Source organism: Mustela nivalis (assembly GCF_964662115.1).
Source record: "Mustela nivalis genome assembly, contig: HAP1_SCAFFOLD_1172, whole genome shotgun sequence".
NCBI lineage: Eukaryota > Metazoa > Chordata > Mammalia > Carnivora > Mustelidae > Mustela > Mustela nivalis.
In genome coordinates this window covers 66,765-90,878 of record NW_028135492.1, presented here as the reverse complement: position 1 = coordinate 90,878, position 24,114 = coordinate 66,765, and the positions used below count along the sequence as shown (strand labels likewise).

At 55.5% G+C, this 24,114-nt stretch overlaps 1 protein-coding gene and 1 long non-coding RNA gene across 12 annotated transcripts in view; one reads left to right on the top strand and one right to left on the bottom strand.

Moving 5' to 3' along the window:
- The first annotated feature begins 39 nt into the window (after positions 1-39).
- The window catches only part of LOC309857750 (trinucleotide repeat-containing gene 18 protein-like), an 83,271-nt gene continuing 59,196 nt past the window's right edge, over positions 40-24,114 (top strand). For 3 of the 11 annotated variants that reach the window (XM_082750500.1, XM_082750501.1, XM_082750498.1), the window contains exons 1-3: positions 52-382; positions 2,362-2,794; positions 21,958-22,113. In XM_082750500.1, the coding sequence (XP_082606626.1) occupies positions 2,608-2,794; positions 21,958-22,113 (343 nt within the window). In that variant the 5' untranslated portion in view covers positions 52-382; positions 2,362-2,607. Of the gene's footprint in view, positions 383-2,361; positions 2,795-20,235; positions 20,438-21,957; positions 22,114-24,114 lie in introns of those variants that run through there. The other 8 variants (XM_082750504.1, XM_082750502.1, XM_082750503.1 and 5 more) reach the window with 6 other exon arrangements.
- On the bottom strand, positions 15,381-21,951 carry LOC309857753. The gene is made up of 3 exons (XR_014307893.1): positions 20,797-21,951; positions 18,432-18,569; positions 15,381-15,771 (listed from the first exon to the last, which is right to left on the bottom strand). It is a non-coding gene; the product is annotated as an uncharacterized lncRNA (long non-coding RNA).

Sequence of the window (24,114 nt, the reverse complement as noted above, 5' to 3'; positions counted from 1 at the left end):
AGGAACTTGAAAGGGGGGTTGTGTAATGTACCTTTTCCAATCCCGGGCTGTATATGGAGATTTGGGATTCTTTAAACCGGCGCTACCTGGATTTTATTAAAAAGCGGGGAGCTCCGCGGGAGGAAAGCTGGCTTTTCCGGGGGCTGCGGGAGCCGGGCCGCGGGAGGGCGGAGGAGTTGGCGCGCCGAGCGCTCGGCCCAGGGAGCGGTTTTCTACCAAAAAAAGGAAAGGCGGGCAAAAAGTGTGAGGCGGCTGCGGGTGGCGAAGGGGAGCAGCAGCCGCGGGATGGCGGGCAGCACGGGCGCCTAGCCACGCCGGGAGCCGGGGCCACCACCGGAGTCGCAGTCACCGGAGCCCAGAACCGGGAGCCCCGCCGCGCCAGGTACGCCGCCGGGCCGCCCGTCCGTCCCTGGCCGGGCGCGACGGTCTCCAAACTTCTCCGGCTGACCCCCCCAACCCGCCGCCCCCTCGGGGAGCGCGGGGGGATCCCCGCAGCTCTCCGGCCCCCAAGAGCTGGATCGGGGACCGGCGTCGGGGAGGTGGGGGCACCCTGGGAAGGGTGGGGGCGGGCCACGGTGCCTCGGGCGCCCACCTGAGCCCTCAGCCCCGCTCCAGCCCGCCCAGCCGAGCTGAGGGGCGTCGGTTCCCTTCTCGGTTCCCGGCAGGCGGCGGGGGAGCCAGGGACGCCGAGACGTTTTCGATTATAGGCTGTTTTTAATTAAAAGCCGGAATTCAGCCATTTTAACTGCATTTAAGAGGGGGAGAAAAGTAGAGAGAACGCAGCGGAGCCCGCAGATGGCCGAGCCAGCTTCTCGACCAGAGCGAGGGTGTTCCGGGGGCCTTCACCTCGACTTCCCCAAAGTGGGGCGTCGGGGCAGCCTCCGAAGCGCTAGCTTTTAAAAAGAAAGCTACACAAAGAACATTAAAAAAAAAAAATCACGGAAAGCTCATCGCCTCCTTAAGACATGTATCCTCGGATGTGGCGATCTTAGATTTTTCCAAAGTAAACGCGGATCTGGTAACCAGAGCCTGATGGGAGTGAGCGAGGGAGGGAGGGAAGGGGGTGTTTGTAACTAAAACCGGGTTAAAATAAGTACCCTTAGCGAAGTTGGGGAGGGAGGCTGGAGAAGGAGACCGGGGGGGGTTTGCGGCGGAGGGGTCTGCAGTTCGGGGGGCTGGGAGCCGGTCGCGGGGCTCAGGGCGGGCACCCGGAGCTGGTGGCTTTGGCGTGGATCGGCGGCTCTAGGAGCGCCCGGGCCTCCCAGAATCTGGAATCCGAGCTGCTGCGGGCAGACGGAGAGCGAGGGCACGGTTGGCTCCAAGACCCCCTCCCGCCCCCATGGGAATCGGCAAAGGACAAATCTTTTAAACAAACAGCTTTAAACTGGAGCTACAGGGGGATTTACCCAACGCTGGGGGAGGCGCCCATTGGTCTGCCCGCGTTGCAAAGGTTTTCTTTGTAGATTATTTTTGGGTTGGGGGTGGTAAGCTAGGGTAGGAGCAAGACCCTAGAGCCCCATGCTTCCACTCTGACCGCCCCCCTCCCCCCCAGATCCCCCGCGCCAGGCCACGTCCTCGGGCCGCAGGATTCCCAGGCCAAGGCGTTGGAAAATGAAACCAAAGCTTGTTTTGAAGGATTCTTTCCAGTCCTCGGGCGAGAATGCCACGTCTCGGGTCCTCGTACTCAGACTCTGCGACTCAGTGGCCCGAGGGGGGCGGCGGGAGGAGGCACGAAGTCTCTTTAAAAATAATAAACTGGCTTTGCACATTCTCTCCCGAAAAAAACCAAACCAAACCAAACCAAAACAACAACAACAACAACAAAAAACGCTAATTGGTGGCTCAGGGCGAGCTTAGGGAAAGCAGACTCAAAATAGGCAGGCCAGGGGCCAAGAAGGTTAAATATTAAACTTGCCGGATCAGATAGTGACACAGGGTTTAGGGAGAGATTTCGAACTGCTCGTGGAAAAAGGTTTCGCGGTTTGAAACCCTCCAGCATGTGACGGCCAGGAATCAGTCCCACTTGGGAGGTTTTGTATTTATGCAGCCGGGGCGCGGCTGAGGGGCCTTTCCCACTTTCGGGAGGACCCGTGAGCCGCCGAGCCAGTCTGGGCTGGGGCGCAGCGCGCCGCCGGCCACTTACCGAGCCAAGTGCCGGGGAGCCTGAAGCCGCTGGAGAAGGAGCATGGATTTTTACTTTTTATGGAAAAGGGGTTACCCCCGATTTCATTTCTGGCCACCCGATCCGCAGTACCCGACCCCGAACGGCAAGACGACTTTCTGAAACTTTGTTTTTCCCCCCCTCCTTTTTCCTCCCCCCCACCCCGTTTCTTCTGCGGCCCATCTCCTCTCCCTTCCAAGACGCCGTGTGCGCCGCCTCGCGCAGCTCCGCCTGGCCGCCCGGAGGGGCCCCACCGCCGGCCGCCTGTGCGCCCCGGGCCGCGGGCCCGCAGCCGAGCGCAAGCCCCGCTGGCCGCCGCCGCCATGCACGCCGCGGAGCCCCCGCTGCCCGAGGACTCTGGGACTACGCCGAGGCCGAACTTTTAGGTCCCACTGAGCGAGGCCCGCGGGCCGGGTGGGGGGCTGGCTGCGGCACTCCCGCGGAGGATGGATGGCCGAGACTTCGGGCCCCCGCGGTCCGTGCACGGCCCCCCGCCGCCGCTGCTGTCCGGCCTGGCTATGGACAGCCACCGCGTGGGCACCGCTGCGGCCGGACGCCTGCCCGCTTCTGGCTTGCCCGGCCCGCTGCCGCCCGGGAAGTACATGGCCGGCCTCAATCTCCACCCGCACCCGGGTAAGTGCCCCGCGCTGTGGCCGCCTCCTCCGGCCCCGCGGGATCCTGGGGAGGGAGGCCCGGGAAAAACTGCTCGGCCTGTTCCTGGGCATTCTCGGCAGGGACGCGGCACCTTCCTTTCCCTCGGCGGGTCCACGGGAGTGAGGACAGGCTCAGCTCCCCGGGCCCGGGACAAAGGCCAGTCCCGAGGACCCGGGGAAAGGGGTGCGCGGCTCGGTTGCTTTCCCCTTTCCCCGGTGCGCCGGTGCCCTCCCAGAGCACACGCGTCTGCCGAAATCCGAGCCACCGGGGCGAAATCCCGGGGCCCTTGCGGCTCCAGCCCAGGCTGGGGGTTTCAAAATCTGAGCAAGAAAAGAATAAGCCAGCTCCACACCCTTTGAGACATCCGTTCCCCGAGCTCGGATCCTTTTCTTGGCAAACGCCCTTGCCCGGCGCCCGTGGGCCCCGGTTCCGTTCCAGCTCCTCCGTTCGCACTGCGCGTGGTCTCCGGGCACCCCTCAGCAGTGGGGCTGTGGGGAGGGCGGAGATCTCGGCCTCCAGCCGGCGGGCGGACACTTGCGGGAGGAGAGCGGCTGTCCCAGAACTCACACCCCGTCAGGAGCGCAGCAGCTCCGACACCAGGAACCCGGTGTTCTCCGGCGGGCGCGCGGCGCGGTGGGGCGCAGAAACTGGGCCACCGCCATCCCGGAGCTAGGGGAAGGAAGCGGCGTGGGAGCGGATCTGGCCGGCCCGAGCCGCGTAGGGAAAACCTTGGGTCTGACATGGAACCGCGGGAGGAGGTGGCGGAGAGGGCCCGGAGGCCTCTGCCATTTTCCGAGAGGGCTGCTCAGGCTCGCTAGGGATGGCACCCGGGCAGGAGAAGCTTGTCTGGAGCTGGACGCGGCTGCTGCAGTCGGGAAGGGAGACCAGGGGACCTCTAGACCTGCCGCGGAAGGACACCCGGTCCCTCCCCTGGCTGCCTCCAGCTTCTTCGCCAGGCGTCCTACGCTTCACTTAAAAAAAAAAAAAAAAAAAAAAAAATCCATCTCTTCCACTTCCAGAGTGTAGACTGGGAGGCTTGCGATTTCTCCGGGAAGCCACCGACTGCGCCCTCTGCGTTGGAAGGGACGCCTCTGGCCTCCCTGGCCCTGTCCCACCGATCCTGCCCGCTCTAGCCGAGGCCGTGCTCGCCGGGTTTTGCCTCTCTTTGATTTTTCTCATGGAACTTTTCAGGAACCGGAGTCCCGGGGCTCGGCGGGACAAAGGGCCTTTGTGAAGCGCTGGGCCGGGGAGGGGCACTCATGGGGCAGCAAGCGCATACATCCCCGCCCGCGGGGGCGCAAGGACTGGGTCTTGGCTTCGGGGCCTGCGTGTGCGCCCCCCCCCCTCCCGGAGCTGCGGCCACATTTCCGCCCAGGGGTCCATGACCAGGGCTACGATTTTCTCTCAAATGTGTGCTGTGGGTGAGGGAGGGGTGCAGGGATTCTAGAGGAGGGGTCTGGGCTGTCCTGGGGTACAAAGGGCCGCTGGGGCCATCCCCTTTTGCGCGCCCCCAGAGGCCACGGTAATTTTTGTGTTCCCGTGTCTTTCGAGCTCATGGGGTCACTCAGTCCTGAGCAAGGACCAAGTTCTTCAGCCTGGGAGTCAGAGCCTGGATTTTCCTGGCTGGCCTTCTGCCTTCCCCCAGTCAGGGAGTCTGGTTCCTGCCTGACCAGAGGCCAAAAGCCCTAATGAGCAACAGTGCAAACAGCCCCTATCAAGGGGGTTCCTGGGTCTGCCTGCAGCAAGCCAGAGCCCCGCGGCAGACCACGTAACACCCATGGGGTCGATGGGGAGGCTGAGGCAGGAGGTTACTAGCAGGCAGGAGGAGAAAGTCCAGTTGGATGTGGCTGCAAAGGCCCGTCTTCTGGGCCTCCTGCTTTTGGAGCTGCCTGACTTCTGCGTGCTTGGCCGCTGAGGTCATGGAGGAAGTAGCAGGCAGGCTCTGGGAAGAGCTGACAGGCCTGTGTTCACCTGGGAAGGAAGGCCCGGAGGGCGCTGGTGCTCCCCCTTACTCCTCCCACCGTGAGTGGCCGCTGGGAGACCCTGGACCCTAGGCCAACGCCTAGAGCCCAGCCCTGTGCTAATCCCATTAGCCTGGAGGTGGAGAGCTGCTTCCCATTCATTGCTTGGGTGGGGTGGATTACAAATTCCTCAACCCAGCACCCCTCCCCCTTCCTTTGCTGGGTGCAGGTGCTAAATTTTCTCTTTGAGGCGCTTCTCCTACTTGGCTGTCAGCAACTTAGGTCTGGCCAGCGTTATCAGCCCTATCTTTGTTTGTTTGTTTTTGTTCTGGGAACCGGGGAGAGACTGAGCCTTGTGCCCTGGGTCACACAGCAAGGCAGTGAGAGGCCGGGTTATCTCTGGACCCCTTCCCAGTCTGCTCAGGCCGAGTAGGTGGGAGTGCTTGTGAATCCAGCCCTCCTAGGCAGAGGGAGTTGCCCCAGAGCTCTGGGCTGGGCTGTGACCCCATGCAAGCAGGTGTTGATGGGGGTTGTGGTGAGTGAAGATGTCCAGGAGAAGATGCTTTTCCTGTATCATGGGTCTAGGCTGAGGGGTTGTGCCCTTTCCTGGGCAGAAGAGGAGGTAGGTCAAGAATGAAAGCTTTGGTTAGCCATTATTTTTCCCATAACCTTGAGTATTGTTGTAGCCAGTGAGTCCTTAAATGTTAGCAGGAGTCAGTGAAATGGACAAGTAAGTGACAAGCACCTGGTAGGCTTGCCTTTCTGCTCTGGGGTTGGGAGGCCTGGACTCCAGGTCCTCCTCAGGCTGCAATTAAAGACCTATTAGCAGGATTTTGTACTTGGATGTTTATTCTCCCTGCCCCCATTCCTGGGGCTGGCTGGGCCCTGGAAGATACATGAATGGGGGGTGGAACCCAGGGATCAGTGTGGAGAGAGAGGCCATGCACTTTGGACTGGCCAGTGGACAATAGGGAGGGGGCCACGGGCCTTTTCCCGGGCGCATCAGCTCTATCTCTGGAATCCAGCCCGTCGGCCTACTGGGATTGATTTAAAGAGATTAATCAGTGGGACTGGCTGGTGGAGTGATGCGATCAAGAGATAAAGGAGATGTGCTGGGTGCTTCCTCCTCCAGCCGAAGCGTGGCAGAGGCCTGGGGGAGGTTCTGGACTCCAGAGGGGTCTCCCCAGCCCACTGGCTCTCTGAGCCTGCCGGTTCTTTGGCTCTCCATCCAGGCGCTTCCTTTCTTGTTCACATGGTTCGGCAAACCATTTCCAAGTGCGTCCGGCAGGCCAGGCACTGCTCTGGCAATGACCAGACAAAAATCTTTGCCCTCCTTGGAGCTCCCATCCTAGTGTGGGGGCTGGGCAGCGAGCACACAAATCAGCGAAGGAAATAATTTTTAAATAGAGGTACAGGCTGTGAAGGAAAGAGTGTGCCGAGGTCTGTTTGAGCTGGAGTGAGGGGCTCCCAGGAGTGAGTGTGGATAGGAGCAGGGCAGTGGGTGGGGGTGGGGGGGTGACGAGCTGGGGGTAGGGCAGGAAGGGGACCCTGCAGGTCCCCGAAGGCCAGTATTGAGGTCTTGGGATTTCACGCTGAGGAATTGAGAAGGCAGTTCAGGGTTTTAAAAGGAGGTAGTGATTCGAAGTGAGGAACGTTTTACAGAAAGGGTCTGGACTCTTTAAAAAAAAAAAAAAAAAGTGTCTGTGGCATACAAGACAAAGGCAGGCCAGGAAATGTTCCTGATTAAAAGACAGAAAAAAATGTGACAGCAAAAGGCAACGTATGGCCTGCGATTGGATCTTGGATCAAGGAAGAAATTGCTCTAAAGGACATCCTGGGGGCAATTGATGAAATTGGAGTATGGGCTGTAGATTAGCTGATAGTATCAGATCAATAGTAGGTCTCATGAAGTTGATAACTGTACAGTGCTTTTGGAAGAGAATGTCCTTGCTTTTTGGAAGTAAGAACGCTGACATGCTTAGGGACAGGGGATGCGATGGCCACCGCTGACTCAGGAGTGGCTCGGGAAGAGAAAAAGTAGTATCTGTAATTTATCTATACGTATGGGAGACACGGATACATCACGGACGCTGGGTAACGTAGAGGGTGAGAGAGTTCACGAGGGCTGGACCTGGGAGGGTCATGTGACGGGTCATTGTGCTACTTCCAACTTCTCTTGGAGTTTGAAATTATTTCAGAATAAGCATTTCACAGAATTAGTCTGGGTTGCCAGCTGGAGGCTGTCTGGTAGATAGTGGTGAGGAGGCGGTTGGGGAGGTGACGGTGGCCGGGGAAGGAGGTTGGAGGCAGCCAGGGTTTGGGGGCCTGGGAGAGGCTTGGGCTGCACGGATGGATCCAGAAGGGCGAAAAGGTGGAGAAAAGCTGGGGGGGGGGGGAGATGTGCAGGAACAGAACTGGGGAGAAGGTGGTGATTTTAAGCATTCTTGATTTGGAAGTGACCAGCTCGGGGGTGGGAGCAAACTTAGCTCCCTTCTGGTCACATGGAGCCCTGTCTTCCACCCCTGTCCTGGACTTCCCAGCCCAGCTTTAGTGGGGCGGCGGCGTGGGAACTGGTGTCCAAGACAGGTCTTGGGCCTCCCCAGAGGCTGCAGGGAGCCCTGGCCCCGTAGTCAGTCCTCATGAGTTAGTGAACATGAACAAAACACCCTCGCGGTGCACCCTCACAATCTGGCACATTCTGGGCCCTCACAAGCCATCTAAAGATTCCCCCCGGCAGTCTCCAGGTTGGCCTAGGGAGGGGCTGAGGTTAGATTGGAGTCTGCCATCTAACTTCTCTGCACGTTCTGGGTGTGCAATCATTCTCTAAGCCTTGACTTTCTCATCTGTAAGATGGGGCCATTCGTGGTACTAAACGTGTTCCGCGGTTGTGACGTTTGATCGAGCAGGTCCCTTCCAGGTGCCTAGCTTAGGCCTGGCACTCTGCAAAAGTTACAGTAAAAGTGATTGCTGTAATTACTGTTATCGTTAACTGATGACTCAAGCCATCAGGCTAACAAGTTAATTCCTTGTTCTAGTCCGGTCCTCTCCAGGGGCCTCTGGAATCGTGTATATGGCCCTTGGGCTCCTGGGGCTCCCAAGGTCCCAACCTGAACCCATCAATTTAATCTCTCTCTCTCTCTCTCTTTTTTTTTTTTTTGGTGTAACAGATACACTGTAATACGCTTCAATTGGGAGTGTTGAGAACATTGCATATTTCCAAAATGAGAACACCCATGTAACTACCAACAAGCTCAAGGTCAGGATGGTTCCAGCGTCCAGAAGAAGGCTCCCTCATGTTTCCCCCTAGGGACTATCAGCCCTGCCTCCAATATCATTCTTATTTCTGCTACCTTAGATTCGTTTTACCTATTTTTGAACTTCTATCAGTGGAATCACACAGCAAGCCCTCTTCTATTTCTGGTTGGTCTCGCTCAGTGTTTTATGTGTGAAATTCATCCATCTTTGGGTGTGTGCGGTAACTGATCTCTTGTTGTAGAGTATGATACATAAAAATAGCACCATTTATCCACGCCTGTCGATGGACACTTAGATTGTTTCCAGTGTTTGCAACACTGGGGTTATGAACATGGCCTTTTGGTGCACGTACGTACACACTTACTGTTTGGAAATAATATCTAGGAGCAGATTGCCGGGTCACAGGGTGTACGTTCAGTCTTAATAGTTGTGAATTTCCTAGTGGTTTGCACCATTGTCCATTCTAAGTGGTAGTGTTCTGGTGCCTCCGTGTCTTTGCCCATAGTAAGACATTGTCTGTTTCTTCAGCTTCTGTTCATGCTGGGGGTTGTGTGTTAGCATCTCATTGTGTGTGCCTTTTAAACATTTCTCCTCTTTTATTTTATTTTATTATTTTTTAAAGATTTTATTTATTTATTTGACAGAGAGAGATCATAAGTAGGCAGAGAGTCTGATGCGGGACTCGATCCCAGGATCCTGTGATTATGACCTGAGCCGAAGGCAGAGGCTTAACCCACTGAGCCACCCAGGTGCCCACCTCTCTTATTTTTTTAACTTTTATTGGGAAATAGTCTTCCTACTATAAAGCTCCGCCCCCCCTTGACAGTGTGCAGTTCTGCTTTATGCTTAATATAAACCTTAGAGTAAAAGTTCCGCCTAATTTTAAGTAAGTGTTACAAGGATTATGAAAAAAACTAGCCATCCCCTGCTTCCTATCTCCCTAGTCTTGATTCCCTAATTTAAGTCTTTTGGCTATTTCTTGCGGCCTTTTCATCCCTATTTCTATGTAATAACTTGCTTCTGCTGCTGGTTATGTTTCTCTGTTGACTTGTGTGGATGATGAAGGTTTCCAACGGGCTGTCCGAGTCTGAGTCTTTTCTTGACTGTCCCATTTATTAGTGTGAGACCGTGGGCAAGTTTCTTTACTTCTCTGTACCTTAATTTTCTCATCTGTAATATGAGGGAAAACAGTAGTTTCTATTTCATGAGATTTTTGTGAGGATTTAAGGGTGAAGAACATGAAAAACATTTAAAACAGTATCTGTAATATAGGAAGCACTTAGTGGGGGCTCAGTCTTTAAGCATCTGTCTTTGGCTCAGGTCACGATTCCAGGGTCCTGGGATCGAGCCCCTCATCAGGCTCCCTGCTCAGTGGGAAGCCTGCTTCTCCCTCTCCCCCTCCCCGTGCTTGTGTTCCCTCTCTCACTGTGTCTCTCTCTGTCAAATAAAAAAATAAAATCTTAAAGAAAAAAAGAAGCACTTAGTAAATATTAATCTTGTTTTATCACACCCCCCACCACGTTTATTTTCCCTATACAGTTGTGTTTAAACCAGGTGTACTATTATGGCTTTGGCCTTGTAAATATTGTCCACATTTGAGCCAGGCTATAGTATAGTGAAAATCACTTTTTTATTTCCTGGAGTTATTAATTGCCTTTAAAAAATTTTTTCTGGAATATCTCAGAATCTCTTTCTTCCAGTTTCTTAGAGCACTTTTCATTTGGTCAGATCTGTGTGAGCTGCTGCTTTTCTTGGAGGTTTCTTTCCTAGAGTTTTCCATCTTCCTGTTCCAGTGTGGTTTGCTTGATACTTGGGCCTGTTGCGGAGCCAATGTCCTTGAGACTCCCTTTACCTTTTTGCTGTGTTAGACCTCCTGTTTCTTGACTCCCTTGCCTGCCTTTTTTTCTGCCTTACTTTCTTGTTTTGGTCGATCACATCCTTCAGTAGTCTTCTGTGAAAGAATCAATCTACAGAAGGCAAGTTTTTTGGAGATGTAATATGCCTGAGAATGCCTTTAATGCGACCATCATACTTGACTGGCATTTTGTAAATAATTTGCCTCTAATATTTTGAAGGAATTAAAGGTTTTATTTATTTATTTGACAGAGAGAGAGATCACAAGTAGGCAGAGAGAGAGGAGGAAGCAGGCTCCCCGCTGAGCAGAGAGCCTGATGCGGGGCTCGATCTCAGGACCCTGAAATCATGACCTGAGCCGAAGGCAGAGGCTTTAACTCACTGAGCCACCCAGGCACCCTTGCAATATCACCTTTTCAAAATTCCAGTGTTGGGGCGCCTGGGTGGCTCAGTGGGTTAAAGCCTCTGCCTTCGGCTCAGGTCATGATCCCAGGGTCCTGGGATGGAGCCCTGCATCAGGCTCTCTGCTCAGCGGGGAGCCTGCTTCCTCCTTGCTCTCTGCGTGCTTTGCTTCTCTGCCTACTTGTGATCTTCGTCTGTCAAATAAATAAAAACTTAAAAAAAAATAAAAATTCCAGTGTTACTGAAGTGTGATGCTATTTTGATTCTTGACCTTCATTTGTGAACTTTTTTTTTTTTAATTTAAATTCTTTTCTAAATGCTTAAAATCTTTTAGAACTACTGAAATTCGTGCTTCACCGCTTACTGGCCATGTGGTCTTGGACATGCTTTAGGGGTGTGTGTGTGTGTGTAATGAGGAATAGTGCCTACCTTTTCTATGAAGATTGAAAGGGCTTATACACATAAAGGCCAAAACATTATTTGGCACAAAATAAGCCTGGTAGGTAGTTAACATTGTTACTCCTTTTTTTTTTTTTTTTTACTGTAACTTTTCTTTTCATCACGGGTGTTCTGACGTTGAGCATGGATGTGCCTTACTCTGGATTCCTTTGCCATTTGCTCTCTTGGGTACTCCATAGGCCATACTGATCTGGAAACAGGTCCCTCAGGGTGAATTCTTTTTTGTAATTTTTTGGTATTAACATTAATTCTGTCAGTATTTTGTAATTCCCTTCCCACCACATTTTTCTTTTCTTTTTTTATAATTTTTTTTTTTAATAATTAAACAAAGTTAATTGGGGCATCCGGGTGGCTCAGTGGGTTAAAGCCTCTGCCTTCAGCTCATGTCATGATCCTGGGGTCCTGGGATCAAGCCCTGCATCGGGCTCTCTGCTCGGCAGGGAGCCGGCTTCCCCTTCCCTCTCTCTCTGCCTGCCTCTGCCTACTTGCGATCTCTGTCAAATAAATTAAAAATCTTTAAAAAAAAGTAAAAAAAGTTTATTTATTTCAGAGAGAGAAAGAGCATGTAGAGGGAGAATGAGAGGGGGAAGCAGGCTCCCCGCTGAGCAGAGAGCCCGATGCGGGACTCGATCCCGCGACTCCAGGATCATGACCTGAGCCGAAGGCAGTCACCCAACCAACTGAGCCACCCAGGCACCCATTTTTTTCTTTTTTAAAGACTAACACCTATGGGTGAGTGGAGGGGAGGGTTAGAGGGTGAGGGAGCAAGAGTGTTGAGCCAACTCCACGCCCAGCATGGAGTGTGATTTTTGTGGGGTGGGGGGTTTGAGATCATGAGATCTCATGAGATCATGAGATCATGACCTGAGCCGAAAATCAAGAGTCAGGTGCTCAACCGACTGAGCCACCTGGTGAGGGTGGTCTCCTTTCCATTCCTGTCTTGTTTTCTTTTCTCTCCATTGTAAACCGCATGGCTGTCATTCCCATGAAATTCTGGCATTTGGGAAAGGGTTTGTCGTGACCAATCTATATTGTCCGGGCTTTTGGGATCCAGCCCACTCCCTTTCCCCTTCCCCTGGCCCAGGTGCCCGCATTCCTTGGCTCCTACCATTTCCACTCAACAGGACTCCTAACTTTCGGCCCTGGGGTCCTAGAAGGCCTTAGACCTCGGTGAAAGGGAGGGGAAAAATCAGCAAGGAAGTCCTCTGTAATTGGTGTGGAAGTGAGAAGGGCGGGAGCCCTGACACCCCCCCCCACCCCCCCTCCCCATGGGGGAGATGCATTTGGCATATCACCGTGAGGGCTGGGCCTTGACCCCTCTGGGCTGCTTTGCGATTCCCTTGATTTCAACTTGAGTACCTACTTTGTGGGCTGGGCTTCTGGTTGGGGCCAGGCAAAGTCCCAGCCTGCCGGGGGTCCTTGGAAGTGGGACTGGAGTTCAAGCCAGATCGGCCTTCTCTGGTGGCGGGGAGCTGGAGAATGCCTGCTGTGGTCTGACCTCCTGGGTGTGTGTGTGTATGTGTGTGTGTGTGTGTGTCTGTGTGTGTGTGCCTTCTCTGGTGGCGGGGAGCTGGAGAATGCCTGCTGGGGTCTGACCTCCTGGGTGTGTGTGTGTCTGTGTGTGTGTCGGGGTTGGCTCCCAGCAGAACAGGGAGGGAGGCCTGGTAGGCGGTGACTCAGAGAGGGAGCTGGAGGAACAGAACCCAGTAGCTGGAGCTGCAGGGGAAGGCAGCTGGGGAGGGAAGGTGGGGCGGGCCCAGCAGGACTCCTCCCCTCCCGGGAAGGCCCTGCTGGAGCTGGTTGATCTGGCCTGGTGGCTCCTGCTGCTCCCAGACCTCTGCTTGGTTGGGGGGAACCTCCACCGCTGCCTCCCGTCACACTGATGGGAGCCCGGGGACAATGGCAGTGGCCCAGCCACAGATCAAGACAATGTAGAGAAAGCTGTCCGCCCACCATCCCAGCCTGGAGCTCTGTCCGTCCGTCTTGCTTACTCACGTCCCAGCCCTGCAGTCACGGCTTCTTTCCTGTCCCGCTGCCTTCATTTTACTTTAGAGGAAAGTAAGGCCCAGAGAGGTTGTGGTACCCCCTCGAGGCCACACAGCTGGGAAGCCAGGGGATCTAGCAGTGAGGCCTGAGCTCTCTGCTGCCAAGCTCAGGGTTGAGGAGAACTAGGTCCTGGGTAGGAATTTTTCTTTCTCTTTCCTTTTTCCTCTCCTGCCTCATTTTCATTTATGAACTGTACGGCTGTTAATATTTTTCCCACAGCCCCCCCACCTCCGCCTACATAACCCTGGGTCATTTCCCCCTTCCCTGTCCCCAGGTGACCCCATCGAAGCCCTAGAGATTTGAGTTGTCTGTCCACACACTTCATGTGCAGTATGAGGAAGTGTGCAGTGTATGGTCTCGCGTGTGTCTTTTATAGTGAGACTTTTCCGTGGCCCTGCTCTTTGGGGGGGGGGTTGTCTTGCTGGAGGCGTTCCTCCCGTGGCGATGTCACCGTGTGCTTATCCAGCTGGTGATGGACGTTTGGATTGTTTCCAGATTTCAACTGCTACCCTTGGTTAGCCTCTTAAATTTGGACCAGCTCTGTTCATTCCTGCGCCTCACCCTTGGGTGTATCCCCGTGGGGGCAGGTTTCCATGTTCTGCCAAACTGTTCTCCAGAGTAGCTGGACTGTTTACGCCTCCTCCCCACGTGTATTAATGTTTAATATTGTCCCACATTCCTTATGGACCTTAACCCCTCTTAATTCACATCTCCTCCCCGGTTTGAGAGGCGGAGTACCAGGGCCCTGGGAGCACGTGACTTGTAATGTTGGGATCATGGGTTCGAGCTCCATGTTGGGTGTAGGGATTACTGAAAAATAATAAACTTAAAAAACCCCAGAGAGGCAGAGTAGTCATTTTCCTGGCTATTTGGACAAATTTGCCACCTTCCCGGTGCCCATTTCTATGTTCTGTTGTTTTTCTCTTCCTTGTTGTGGGGGTTCTTTATATATTCTGGATACAGACCCTCCCCTGGTGACGGGATGCACAGATCTATTTCCACTACGGGGTGGCTCGCCTTTTCCTTCTCTCAATGGTGTCCTGGGATGAATAGACACTTCTCATTTTTTAAAAGTTTCTATCTTCAGATATAAGACCAGAGCAAGCAGGCTGAGGGGCAGAAGGGGGAGAGAGAGAATCTCAAGCAGGCTCCCCATTGAATCCTGAGCCCAGCGCAGGGCCAGACCAGGGCCAGACCCTGAGACCATGACCGTGAACCGAACTCTGAGTCAGACGCTTAACTTCAGAGCCGCGCAGGCACCCCTGGACATTTCTCGTTGTAGTGCAGTTCCGTATAGCAATCTCAGCCTTTTGGTTTGTGTTTTCTTACGGTTTGTAAGAAACCTTTGTTTGCCTTCCAGATGTGAAGGTATTTTCCAGTGTGGTTCTTCTGGAGGCTTTCCTGTTTTTGCCTTTTGGGTGGAGACCCACCGTCCACCTAGAACTGGTGTTGACGTGCCGTGTGAAGTTAGGGGCTCTATCATGGCTTTTCCCGCACAGATGTCCAGGCTGACCAGCCGCGTGTATTGACGGCACCATCTTTTCTCTGCTTGTGTACTTGTGGGGCTGTTTGTGGACCGGCCTGTCTCAGGTCTGCTCGGGTACCCCTGTGCCGATGGCACTCAGGCCTCCCTCGGGTGGGTGTTCTACTTTTGGGTGTTTGATAGCAAAGACCTCCCACGTTGTTTTCCATCCTTAAGTCAAGGTCGCCTTGGCTCTTTTTGACCCTTTCTCTGTGTGTGTGTGTGTGTGTGTGTTGTTGTTTGTTTGTTTTAAGATTTTATTTATTTGAGGGAGAGCGAGAAAGCACAAGCAGAAGGGGCAGAGGGAGCGACAGAGGGAGGGGAGACGCAGACTCCCTGCTGAGCAGGGAGCCAGAGGTGGGACTCGACCCCAGGACCCTGGCACCTGCCCCTCCACTTTCTGTCTCTGTGAACTTGGCGACCCCAGGGACTTCATAGAAGAGGTCTCCAACTTTTGTCTCGGTGTTTGTCGTTCTGTGTCTGGCTTATTTCCACTTAGCGTAACATCCTCAAGATTCGTCCGTGTTGGAGCACGTGTCAGAGCTCCCTTTCTTTTTAAGGCTGAATCATGTCCGGTTGCATGGTTGGGGCACATTCTGTTTATCCAGCGGATCCCTGGGAGGCTCCCACTTTTTGGCTCTTGTGAATAATGTTCCAGGGAATATGGGTGTGCACAGACAGACCACTCCCAGATTCTGCTTTCCATTTGTATGTAACATTTGGGGACTGTGCAGGCGGGTATGTGTGTGTGCGCGCGTGCGCGGGGGTGCACACACACACACACACACACACACACACAGCTGTCGGAATTTGGATTGGAGTGCACTGAAACTCTCCATCTATTTGGCCACAGTGAGCATCCTAGTAAGTGCATCTGGTGGTTTCCTCGGGAGGGACCCCCAAAAGTGGGTCTGTGCCTTTTCCCAGCCTTGAAGAGTTCTGCTGATTTGCTTTCCAAAAGCTGGGGATAGGTTGGCCCTCTGCTTACCCGCCCCTGGCTGCTTCCCGCCTCGCCCCCTCCTTCCCCACAACCAAACCCCACATGTGCTCATTCGATACAGGAAAATGACATCATCCCGTTTTAATACTTCTTTGTAATCCTAACGACAAATTTTCACCGGATTCAGCCATTTACTGTCGTTGGTGATTTGCTTAGGATTCTTACTGAATGATAAGACTCTTTATACAGCGAGGGCGGCAACCCCCCCCTTCTGGCTCAGATATTACAGAAGTCCCAGCGTCTCAGGATCAGTGGGAGTCTGAAGGTCATTTTATCCGGAGGGTCCTCACACTATTTTCAGCTGCTGTCATAGAAACGCCTGAGTCACATGTCCGTGCTCGGGGCTGGAATGAGCTCTTTTCTGGGCGATCACCCTGATTTGATCTTGCTGATGAGATGTTCTGATAGCCTTTGGTGAGACCGTCAAGGATGCAGGCTCTTTTTCCGAGGCCAGAACCTTTTAAACAGAAAGGGACAGTGTGTGTGTTTCTGTTGTGGTTCAGGGGAGGGGCCATGGGGAGGAAAAATAAGAAAATAGAGTCCGGGGTCCGGGTCGTGTGGCTGAGTGCTAGAGTGTAGATTTTGGAATTAGAGCCTCAGTTCTTCATCTGCGAAAGGGTTCAGAACTCCCCCGCACCACCCTCCAGCAGGGTGGAGGGGGTTGGGGAGACAGAATGAAGCAAAGGCTTGAAGCCTTTTAGCAAGCCTTATGCTGGCTGAAAGCACCCCCCTTCTTCCCTCAGCCCTGGCTGATCCTGACCTTGCCCATCCCTCCCATCCGTAAATCCGAACTGAGCAGCTACTGTGTGTGCAGTGTAGGGCGCACTTGGGGTGGAGTGAAGCCACATTTTAACGCAGGGGCCTGCAAACTGGCCAGATTAGGTCCATCTCCTGTTTGCTTTTTGTTCCCCTTAAAGATTTTATTTATTTAGGGTGCTGGTAGGGGGAGGGGCAGAGGGAGCCAGAGAATCTCAAGCCGACTCCATGCTGAGGCAGAACCCTATGGGGGTTCAAGCTCACGTCCCTGAAGTCATGACCTGAGCCGAAATCAAGGAGTTAGCCGCTCAGCAGACTGAGCCACCCAGGCGCCCCACCTCCTGTCTTTGTAAATAAAGTTTTATTGGAACAAAGCCCAATAGTTGAAGTGGTGTCCGAGGCTGCTTTCCCTGCAGCAGGCAGAAGAGGCCCCCGGTGCGTGAATGATTTATTGTCTGGCGCTGGCAAGAAAAAGCTTGCCGACTCCTGCGCCAGTGGGTGGAGGGGGACAGTAAGTAAACAAGGAGCTACAATAAAGGAGGGACTAATGTGTATTTGGTATGATCAGTGGTGATAAGCACTATGGAGAAAAATAATTCAGGAAAGGGTGTGGGGGTGGGGTGGGTCACAGTCTAAAATAGTGTGGTTAGCAAAATAAATAAAACAGCAGGGTTAGGGAAGGCTGAATTCATCAAGTGTGACTTGAGATGTTAGAGAGGGGAGTGATATATATATATACACATACACACATACACACAGATGGGAGTTTACAGACGATCTGCCGTATCTGCAGGGAGGAATGGATTCCAGGCTGAGGTGCAAAGGCCCTGGGGTGCAGCCGGTGCAGCTTTGCTGTTCCATGTTCCAGCCCAGCCCATTTGCAGTGATAAAGTCCTTCAGTATTTACTAAACCTTTGTACCCACCCTGATCTCACCGAGTACCCTTCCCTGCTCCCACCGGTGAAGACTTCAGGTGCCCATTTTATATAGTCAGCTTCTAGAGGGGTTCTCAGTGACTCCCATTGGTTACAGTGGTGGGAGGCCCCCAGCCAGCTGAGGTGGCCTCACTGTTACTCCGGGTGGGGGGGGGGTTCTGCTAGCGGATGGAAGGGCACAGCCCCTTTACATAATACATCTGGGTCGACTTCATTCCCCAGCCCCTAGCATACAGTAGCCCTACATAAGCATTGAGGGAGGGATGGATGGATGGACCAGATGCATGGACAGACAGAAGGGTGGACCTTGTCTGGATTCGAGTTTTGCCTTCTGGTGATCTTGGCCAGCCTCAGTGGCAGCAAAACCCTGACACCCTTCCTGTGTTCCAGGTATCTGAGAGGGGGTGGCGATGCCTGAAAGCAGGCTAGCCAGCACCCCCCAGCTCTTGGCTCCCTCCTGTTCCTGAGGTCCTTGTCCATGGCCAGCAGGATGTGGGGTGGGAGGGGCAGGGATGTTGGTGGGTCTCAGCTTGGGGAGGGCAGGAAGCGGGCTAAGGTCCCCTTGCCCAGCTCCCTGCTGCTTATGCTCCCAGAGGGACCCTGAACCCCTCCCCCAGACAGTGGAGGGGGCCCACTACACGTAGCTGGGCCTCTGTGCCTCCTTTCTTGCCCCCCCCCAGGGTGCCCTTGCCTTCTCCCTGGGGCACTGGGGGCCAGAGAGGGAAAAGACCACTTTCTAAGTACCTCCCGTGGGGGCTTCCCTTCTCTCAGGGTCCAAGTAGCAGTGGCTGGCTAGAGCTAAGGGCCCACCACAGTGGGATTCCCAAGCTGAGGGCTTGGAGTAGCATTGCCTAAACAACATGGTCCCCCATGCACCAACCCCTGAGCCTCAGTTTCTCAGTCTGTAAAATGAGGATGAGAAGGTTCCTGCGGCCCCAGGGCTGTGGGAGGTTGAGCCGGGATGGGTGACTGCTTTGGGCATTGGGGCACCGTGGGCAGGGAGGCTGGTCGATGGGTCAAGCCTGGCCCCCTGGGGGACACTGTACTGCTGGCATCAGACGTCGAGAGTAGAGCTTACCTGTGGCTGCTTGTTCAGTTCAAGGTGAAATTCAAACCCTGCACAATGAGCCGTTTGAAAGTATGTGATGCAGTCGTAGTCAGTGCATTTATAATGGGCAGTCACCAGTTCTCTGGTTTCTAAATTAAAAATTGATTTTAGGGGGTGCCTGGGTGGCTCAGTTCCTTTGGCTCAGGCTCAGGGTCTCAGGGTCCTGGGATCGAGCCCTGCATCGGGCTCTCTGCTCAGCGGGGAGCCTGCTCCCCCCCACCCACCCCGTCACCGCCTGCCTCTCTGCCTACTTGTGATCTCTGTCAAATAGAATCTTAAAAAAAAAATTGATTTTAGGGGTGCCTGGGTGAGACTCACTCTGAAGTGTCCGAGTCTTGGCTTTCCTCTCAGGACGTGGTCCTCACTGTCAATGGATCAAGCCGCTCGTGGGGTTCTGTGCTCAGTGCAGAGTTGGCTTCCGATTCTCTCTCCCTCTCCCACCTGTGCGTTCTCGCCCTCGAATAAATGAATAAATATATAGAAAGTAAAACTTAAAAAAAATTAATAAAAGTAAACTTAGATTTTAAGGAGGGGCAGGTGGAATTTGGGTAGAGGAAGCTGCCCTACTCAGACCCTGACCTTGAGCATTTGCTTTACTTCTCTGAGCCCCAGGGTTTGTCCTGGTACAGAGTGAAAACTTTGGGCCAGCATTGCCGGGGTCTTCACAGAAGCATTCCACAAATCACCTTTTACTCTGTGATCCACTTTGCACAGCCTGGAGATGAGGTGAAAGCCTGCCCAGAGTCCCAGAGCAAATGGGCAGTGGAACTAGGGTTGGTCTTCCTGTCATCCCTGGGGACCCCTCTGTCACCTCCCTTCCCAGGCTTGTCAGAGGCCCCATGCCTGTCCCCACTCCTGTTTGGACCGTAAATGAAGTCTAAATTAATTAAGATTTAATAAAATTAAAGATGTGTTTCCTCACCAGCTACACGTCCCTGCTCTGCAGCCACAAGTACTGGTGGCTCCTGTAGGGTCCGCACAGATAGCGTGCATCCGACATGGTTGGCTGTGGGCCCGGTTGCCTGGTCTGTTGTGACTGGCAAGCTGGGCACTTGGCGGGAACCCTCTGACGGGTACCCTAGTGGGCTCCGGGGTCCAGCTCTGCTCCTGGCCGGGGGCACCACCATGACTTGAGACTGTTGGCTGTCCTCAGACCCGTGAGAAGATTCCAGAAACGACCCGTGGGGCAGTGAAGTGGTTTAGGCACGTGTGATGCCAGGTTCCTGTCCGTGTTAGTAGGGTGTTTGCTGTTACTCTTCCGAAGGATGATCAAGGATAATCATGGTCTGTTGTGGGTGGCTGGCATTAGTTTCCCCGGACGTCCGGAGCAGGTGGCATGTCTAGCCACCAGGGGGCAGCCTGGGATCAGGGTGGGAGCTGGCCTGGCGCTCTGCCCGGGGTGGGTGTGAGTGAGATCGGAGGATTTCCAGCCAAGTCTAGGGAGAGTCCAGTGGGTCCCCAGGGGTGGGTGTGAGGAGCAGCAGGGGTGCATAGCTAGATTTCGAGTAGAGCACCAGTTTTGCTGGGGTGGGGGGTGGGGCCTTCAGGAGATGGAGCCAGATGGCCTGCGATGGCACATGGTGTCCTTGGGGGTCAGAGGGTATACCTACCCTCTCTCCTAATCCTGACATGTCTACTGCTTTTGCCCCGAGGGCATTAGAAACTGTTCCCGTCGGCTGTCCAAAAAGTGACACTTGCTACGTGCTGGGCAGGTCCCGGGCACTGGATGTGGCCGGGAGGGAGGATGACGGAGGGGTCTGTGTTGTAACCAGGTGTCACTGGTGGAGGCTTGATTGTGGTGGCCGGGGGGCCCCTGGGAGGGGTCTTCAGGGCGACCCGGGGGCTGGTTTGACGTGGGGCTGGCGTGTCCATTGGACATGGTTGTGATCCTGTGGTCTGGGAGGGGTGTGCACTGGCCCGTGGTTTTTCCGGGGCGCCAGCATCCTGGCCGGACCCAGGGAAGGGAGTTGGGGCACCGTTGAGCCCCTGTGGCGGGTGGGAGCCGTTGGTGGCATCCGGGCACCAACGCCCCACCAGGCCTTGGGAGCCGCTGGGCGGGTTTCACAAGCCTGGGCAGGGGCAGGCCTGGGCCACCCGGCTTCCGCGCGGCCCGAGGCAGGAAGAGTTGGTGGCTGATGTAAGCCCTTGCGCAAACCTCTGGTTGCCGGCTTCCGGAGCCTTCTACCCGCCTGCCTGCCTGCCTGCCAAGGAGGAAGCCTGGGGCCTAGCGGGGCCCAGAGGCCCTGCTGCCCAGGCTGGGGCCACATGGGTGTACTGATCGGCCACCATGGCCCTCGGTCCGGAAGGCTTGGCTCTGGAGTCTGGTGAGGGGGCTGGGCGAGGCTGGGCTGGAGCATGGGGGGCTCCCCAGATGCGGGGTGCTGGATGGCACATGTGGCCAGAAGGTGTCCTCCCCCTGCCTGCTGCTGTCTGCCCTCTGGAGGACCAAGGCGGAAGCCCTGCCCCTGCAGCCTTGGTTTCCCCACGTGCCCCCCAAAGGGAGTGGGATGGACGTTCTGGCATCCTGTGCACCCGGGAGGCAGCGAGTGAGCACCTGTTGTATACAGACCCTGCATACGGGGCTGCGGGAGACCCAGAGGTGGGACAGGGCTCTGGGAACCCCCTGTGGCCTGGGGCCTGGGGCCCCCCTGGAGTCACTTCTCTGGGTCATTGCAGACAGTACCTGCTTCCGGGGATGCGGAGACTAGCTTCTGCTGGATGCTTGGTGATCCTCCGGCTCAGCTCTGTATACAGGCCTCTGCCCCTCCTCCTGGGGGCGTTGGGGGAGGGTTCGGGATCCCCACAGACTGGGTGCTGCCGCTGCGTTGTTACTCTTGTTCAGGTCACGCTTCCCTCTTAAGGGAGACGTTAGTGTTCCCATTTTGTCGATGAGCGAACTGAGGTCAGGGGAGGGCAGTCCCTTGCCCAAGTGTCCTAGGCTCCCTCTGGCCCATGACCTGGAGGCCTGCTGGGATCTTCTCCTGAGGGGTGGGGTGTATGGATCCCGAGGGCCAGTGCTCCTCGGGGCGGCAGTGAGGGGGTGTCCCTCCTGGCATGGGCCTGGCCAAGTGGGGTGTGACAGCGCCCGGTGCTTTCCACCCAGGCCCCCTGCGCATTATTCCCCAAGCGGCATCTGGCCACGGCATGCCCCATCTGAGGGACGTCGGGTGGGACGTCTGGGGCTCTCCTTCCTGTGCTGTTTCTCTCGCTGACTGGCTGTAGTCCTGGGATGTTTGCTGGGTGTGTGGCCCCGGCGGCGGGTCCCTGGCTGAGGGACCAGGCACTCCCCCCCCCCCCCCCCCCCGCCAACCCCTAGTATCAGCTTCCTCATGCCTTAAATGGGTGCACAGTTCCTCCCTCACCAGGCTGGCTCAGAGCTCCTCAGAGGAGGGTCCTTACCGGTGAGGTAGGGGGTGGGATCCTTCCTGAACTGGGAGCTCTATATGTCATGTAGACCCTGAGCCCCCACCCCCACCCCCCACCTATTCTCGCTGTTGCCTCAGGAGGTCCCTGCCCCCAGCCGTGCCTCAGCTTTCATGGGCAGGTTGGGGGGACTGTCCTCTCCTGCCGAGCACTGGGTGTCTCGGAGGTGAGGGCCTTCCGTGGTAGTGGGCTTCCTTCTGGCCTGTTCCTCTGGGGCTGTGTGTGCAGGTTTTTCAAATACTGGGTATGTGAGGGGACAGGCCTGTCCTGAGCCCAAGGGTCTGGGGCAGGCCAGGAAGGTTTCTTTGGTGTTCCTGCCAGTGTCAGCTCTGAGAAACGGGGGAGACATGGGGAACTCGGGGTGTTGGGCCGGGCAGTGGGGGCCTGGTGGGTGCCTGACAGCCCCCCCTTCTCTCTGCAGGCGAGGCCTTCTTGGGCAGCTTTGTGGCCAGCGGGATGGGGCCCTCAGCCTCATCCCATGGGAGCCCCGTGCCCCTGCCCTCTGACCTCTCCTTCCGCTCCCCTACCCCCAGCAACCTGCCTATGGTACAGCTGTGGGCCGCTCACGCCCATGAAGGTAAGGAGTGTGCCAGGTGGGCGGGGCTGAGGGCTGTGGGCTGCTGTCCCTTCCACCTCCGGTCATCTCTCCTGCGGTGGCTGGGGGTGGGGGGCAAGCCCTGGTCATTCAGCCTCCCTGCTGGTTTTCAAACGCTCAGTGCTTCCTCTGCTCCCTGCCGCAGGGCCTTTGCACAAGCCAGTTCCCTCTGCTGTAGCCCCTAACTCACCCACTGTTCATCCTGTAGGACTCAGCGGACTCCCCTCCCCTGGTGCACCTCTCACTTGTGAAGACAGATATTTTCTTACCAGAGTGAGCTCTGAGGGCAGGACCTAGTTTGTTCTGCTCATCACTGACTCCTGGGGTCCCTCAATAATCACTGTTGGAGCAGTGGGACCAGGGCCAGAGGGCTCTCCTGTGGCAGTTCCTCAGTGGCACTCCAAGCTGTGGGCATCTGGGAGCCCTGCAAATCCTGGATCCCCCTGGGGCCACACTTCCCCTCTGTCGGTGAAGAGATGGGTCTGGGGGGACCCTGAGCTCCTTCCCCGCCTCTGATGGACTTTGGATGCTGGGTCCTAGGAGCATCTGCTGCAGGCTGAGGGCTTTCCTGGGCTTTTCACGGCTCACTGTCTGCCCACGTCCTCTGCCAGAGTCTCACCAAGTCCCTGTCATCATCTGTACCCCCTGTGGGGTGGGGGTGGTCCTGCTTCTCCAGGCCTGGGATGGTGGGCAGTCCTTTGGGACTGGGGTCTCATTTGAGCCTCCCACTTCAGCCAGCCAGGGCAGGGGGTGGGGGGAGGCCTGGAGAGCAGAGAGGCTGCCTGGTGTCTCCGTGGTGCCAGTTTGTACCACTAACCTTCTTGACTCCTTTTTCTCCCGTGTCGCAAACACTAGTCATGTAGAAATGGTTACAGACCTGTGCATGCACTGCACAGCTGAACTTAACCGTATCCCCCACCCCCGACCAGCTGTGAGAGAGGGACTGCTAGGTCTCTTTCCCAGATGAGAAGGCAAGGGGGGATCCCATGTGGTGTTTCAGGGGCAGAAAGAGATCATGAGCATTAGGTGGTCTTGATTATTCTGTGATTGTTGTTAACGTGCCATTATCCATGAACGCCATTATTAAGGGCACTGTGGGAGGAGCGTGGTTTCTCTGCGGCCAGGGTCAGGCCTTGGATCTCTGGTCTTCTGGGGGCAGCTGGGAGCATGTGGGACCGGCGTCTCAAGGATCTCTGATAGGCCTGTGGTCCAAGAGGACCCCCAGCCCAGGCAGAGCCTCAGGACCTTCCCCTAGTGCCCAGTGCCCGCCAGCCCACCAGTCTGCCTGACTTTCTGGGCCCTGCTGAGCTGCTCTTGGGCCTTCGTTCTCCGTGGGCCCTCGGAGGAGTCTGCTTTCTCTGTGGCTACCCTCCCAACTTCTCTGTCTCACAGAGCCCCGATTTTGGGCAGCCCTGGTGGGGGGAAGACTGGGAGGATTCTCCCCAGGAGGCATTGACCGACAGCTGCAGATGCAGTGTCGGCTGATAATTTAGATCAGGTGAGTGACCTGCTCGGGGTCACACAGCAGAGAACGGACTGATTAAACCAGTAAACCGCTCCACGGGTCTGTGCTAGGCTGAGGTGAACAGTCCCAGTGATTTCCATTGAACTTCAGGCTCCTCTATACTGGGCGACTTTAGCCAGGGGTCCTCTCTGAGCCTCTGTTTTCTCATCTATAAAGTGAGGATCCTACCTGCTTCACAGAGTTTCGTTGCAGTTTCTGTGAGAATAACAAAGGCAGAGCTGTTGGCAGTGTTGGGCCTGTGGTTAGGGCTACTATCAGCGTCATCACCACAGTCCCCTGCCTGGTTGCATCCATTTGATTCCTCTTCTCGGGGGTTTTGAGAGCCTGAGCCCCTTGGGGCTGCCTGGGCCTGGAGGGAGGGCTGAAGTGCCACAGTCTGGGGGTGGGGTGGGGCGGGCAAGCCTGCCCTGGGGAGCTGGCCGTCCATCTCAGGACTCCGTGAATAAACCAGGCTAAAA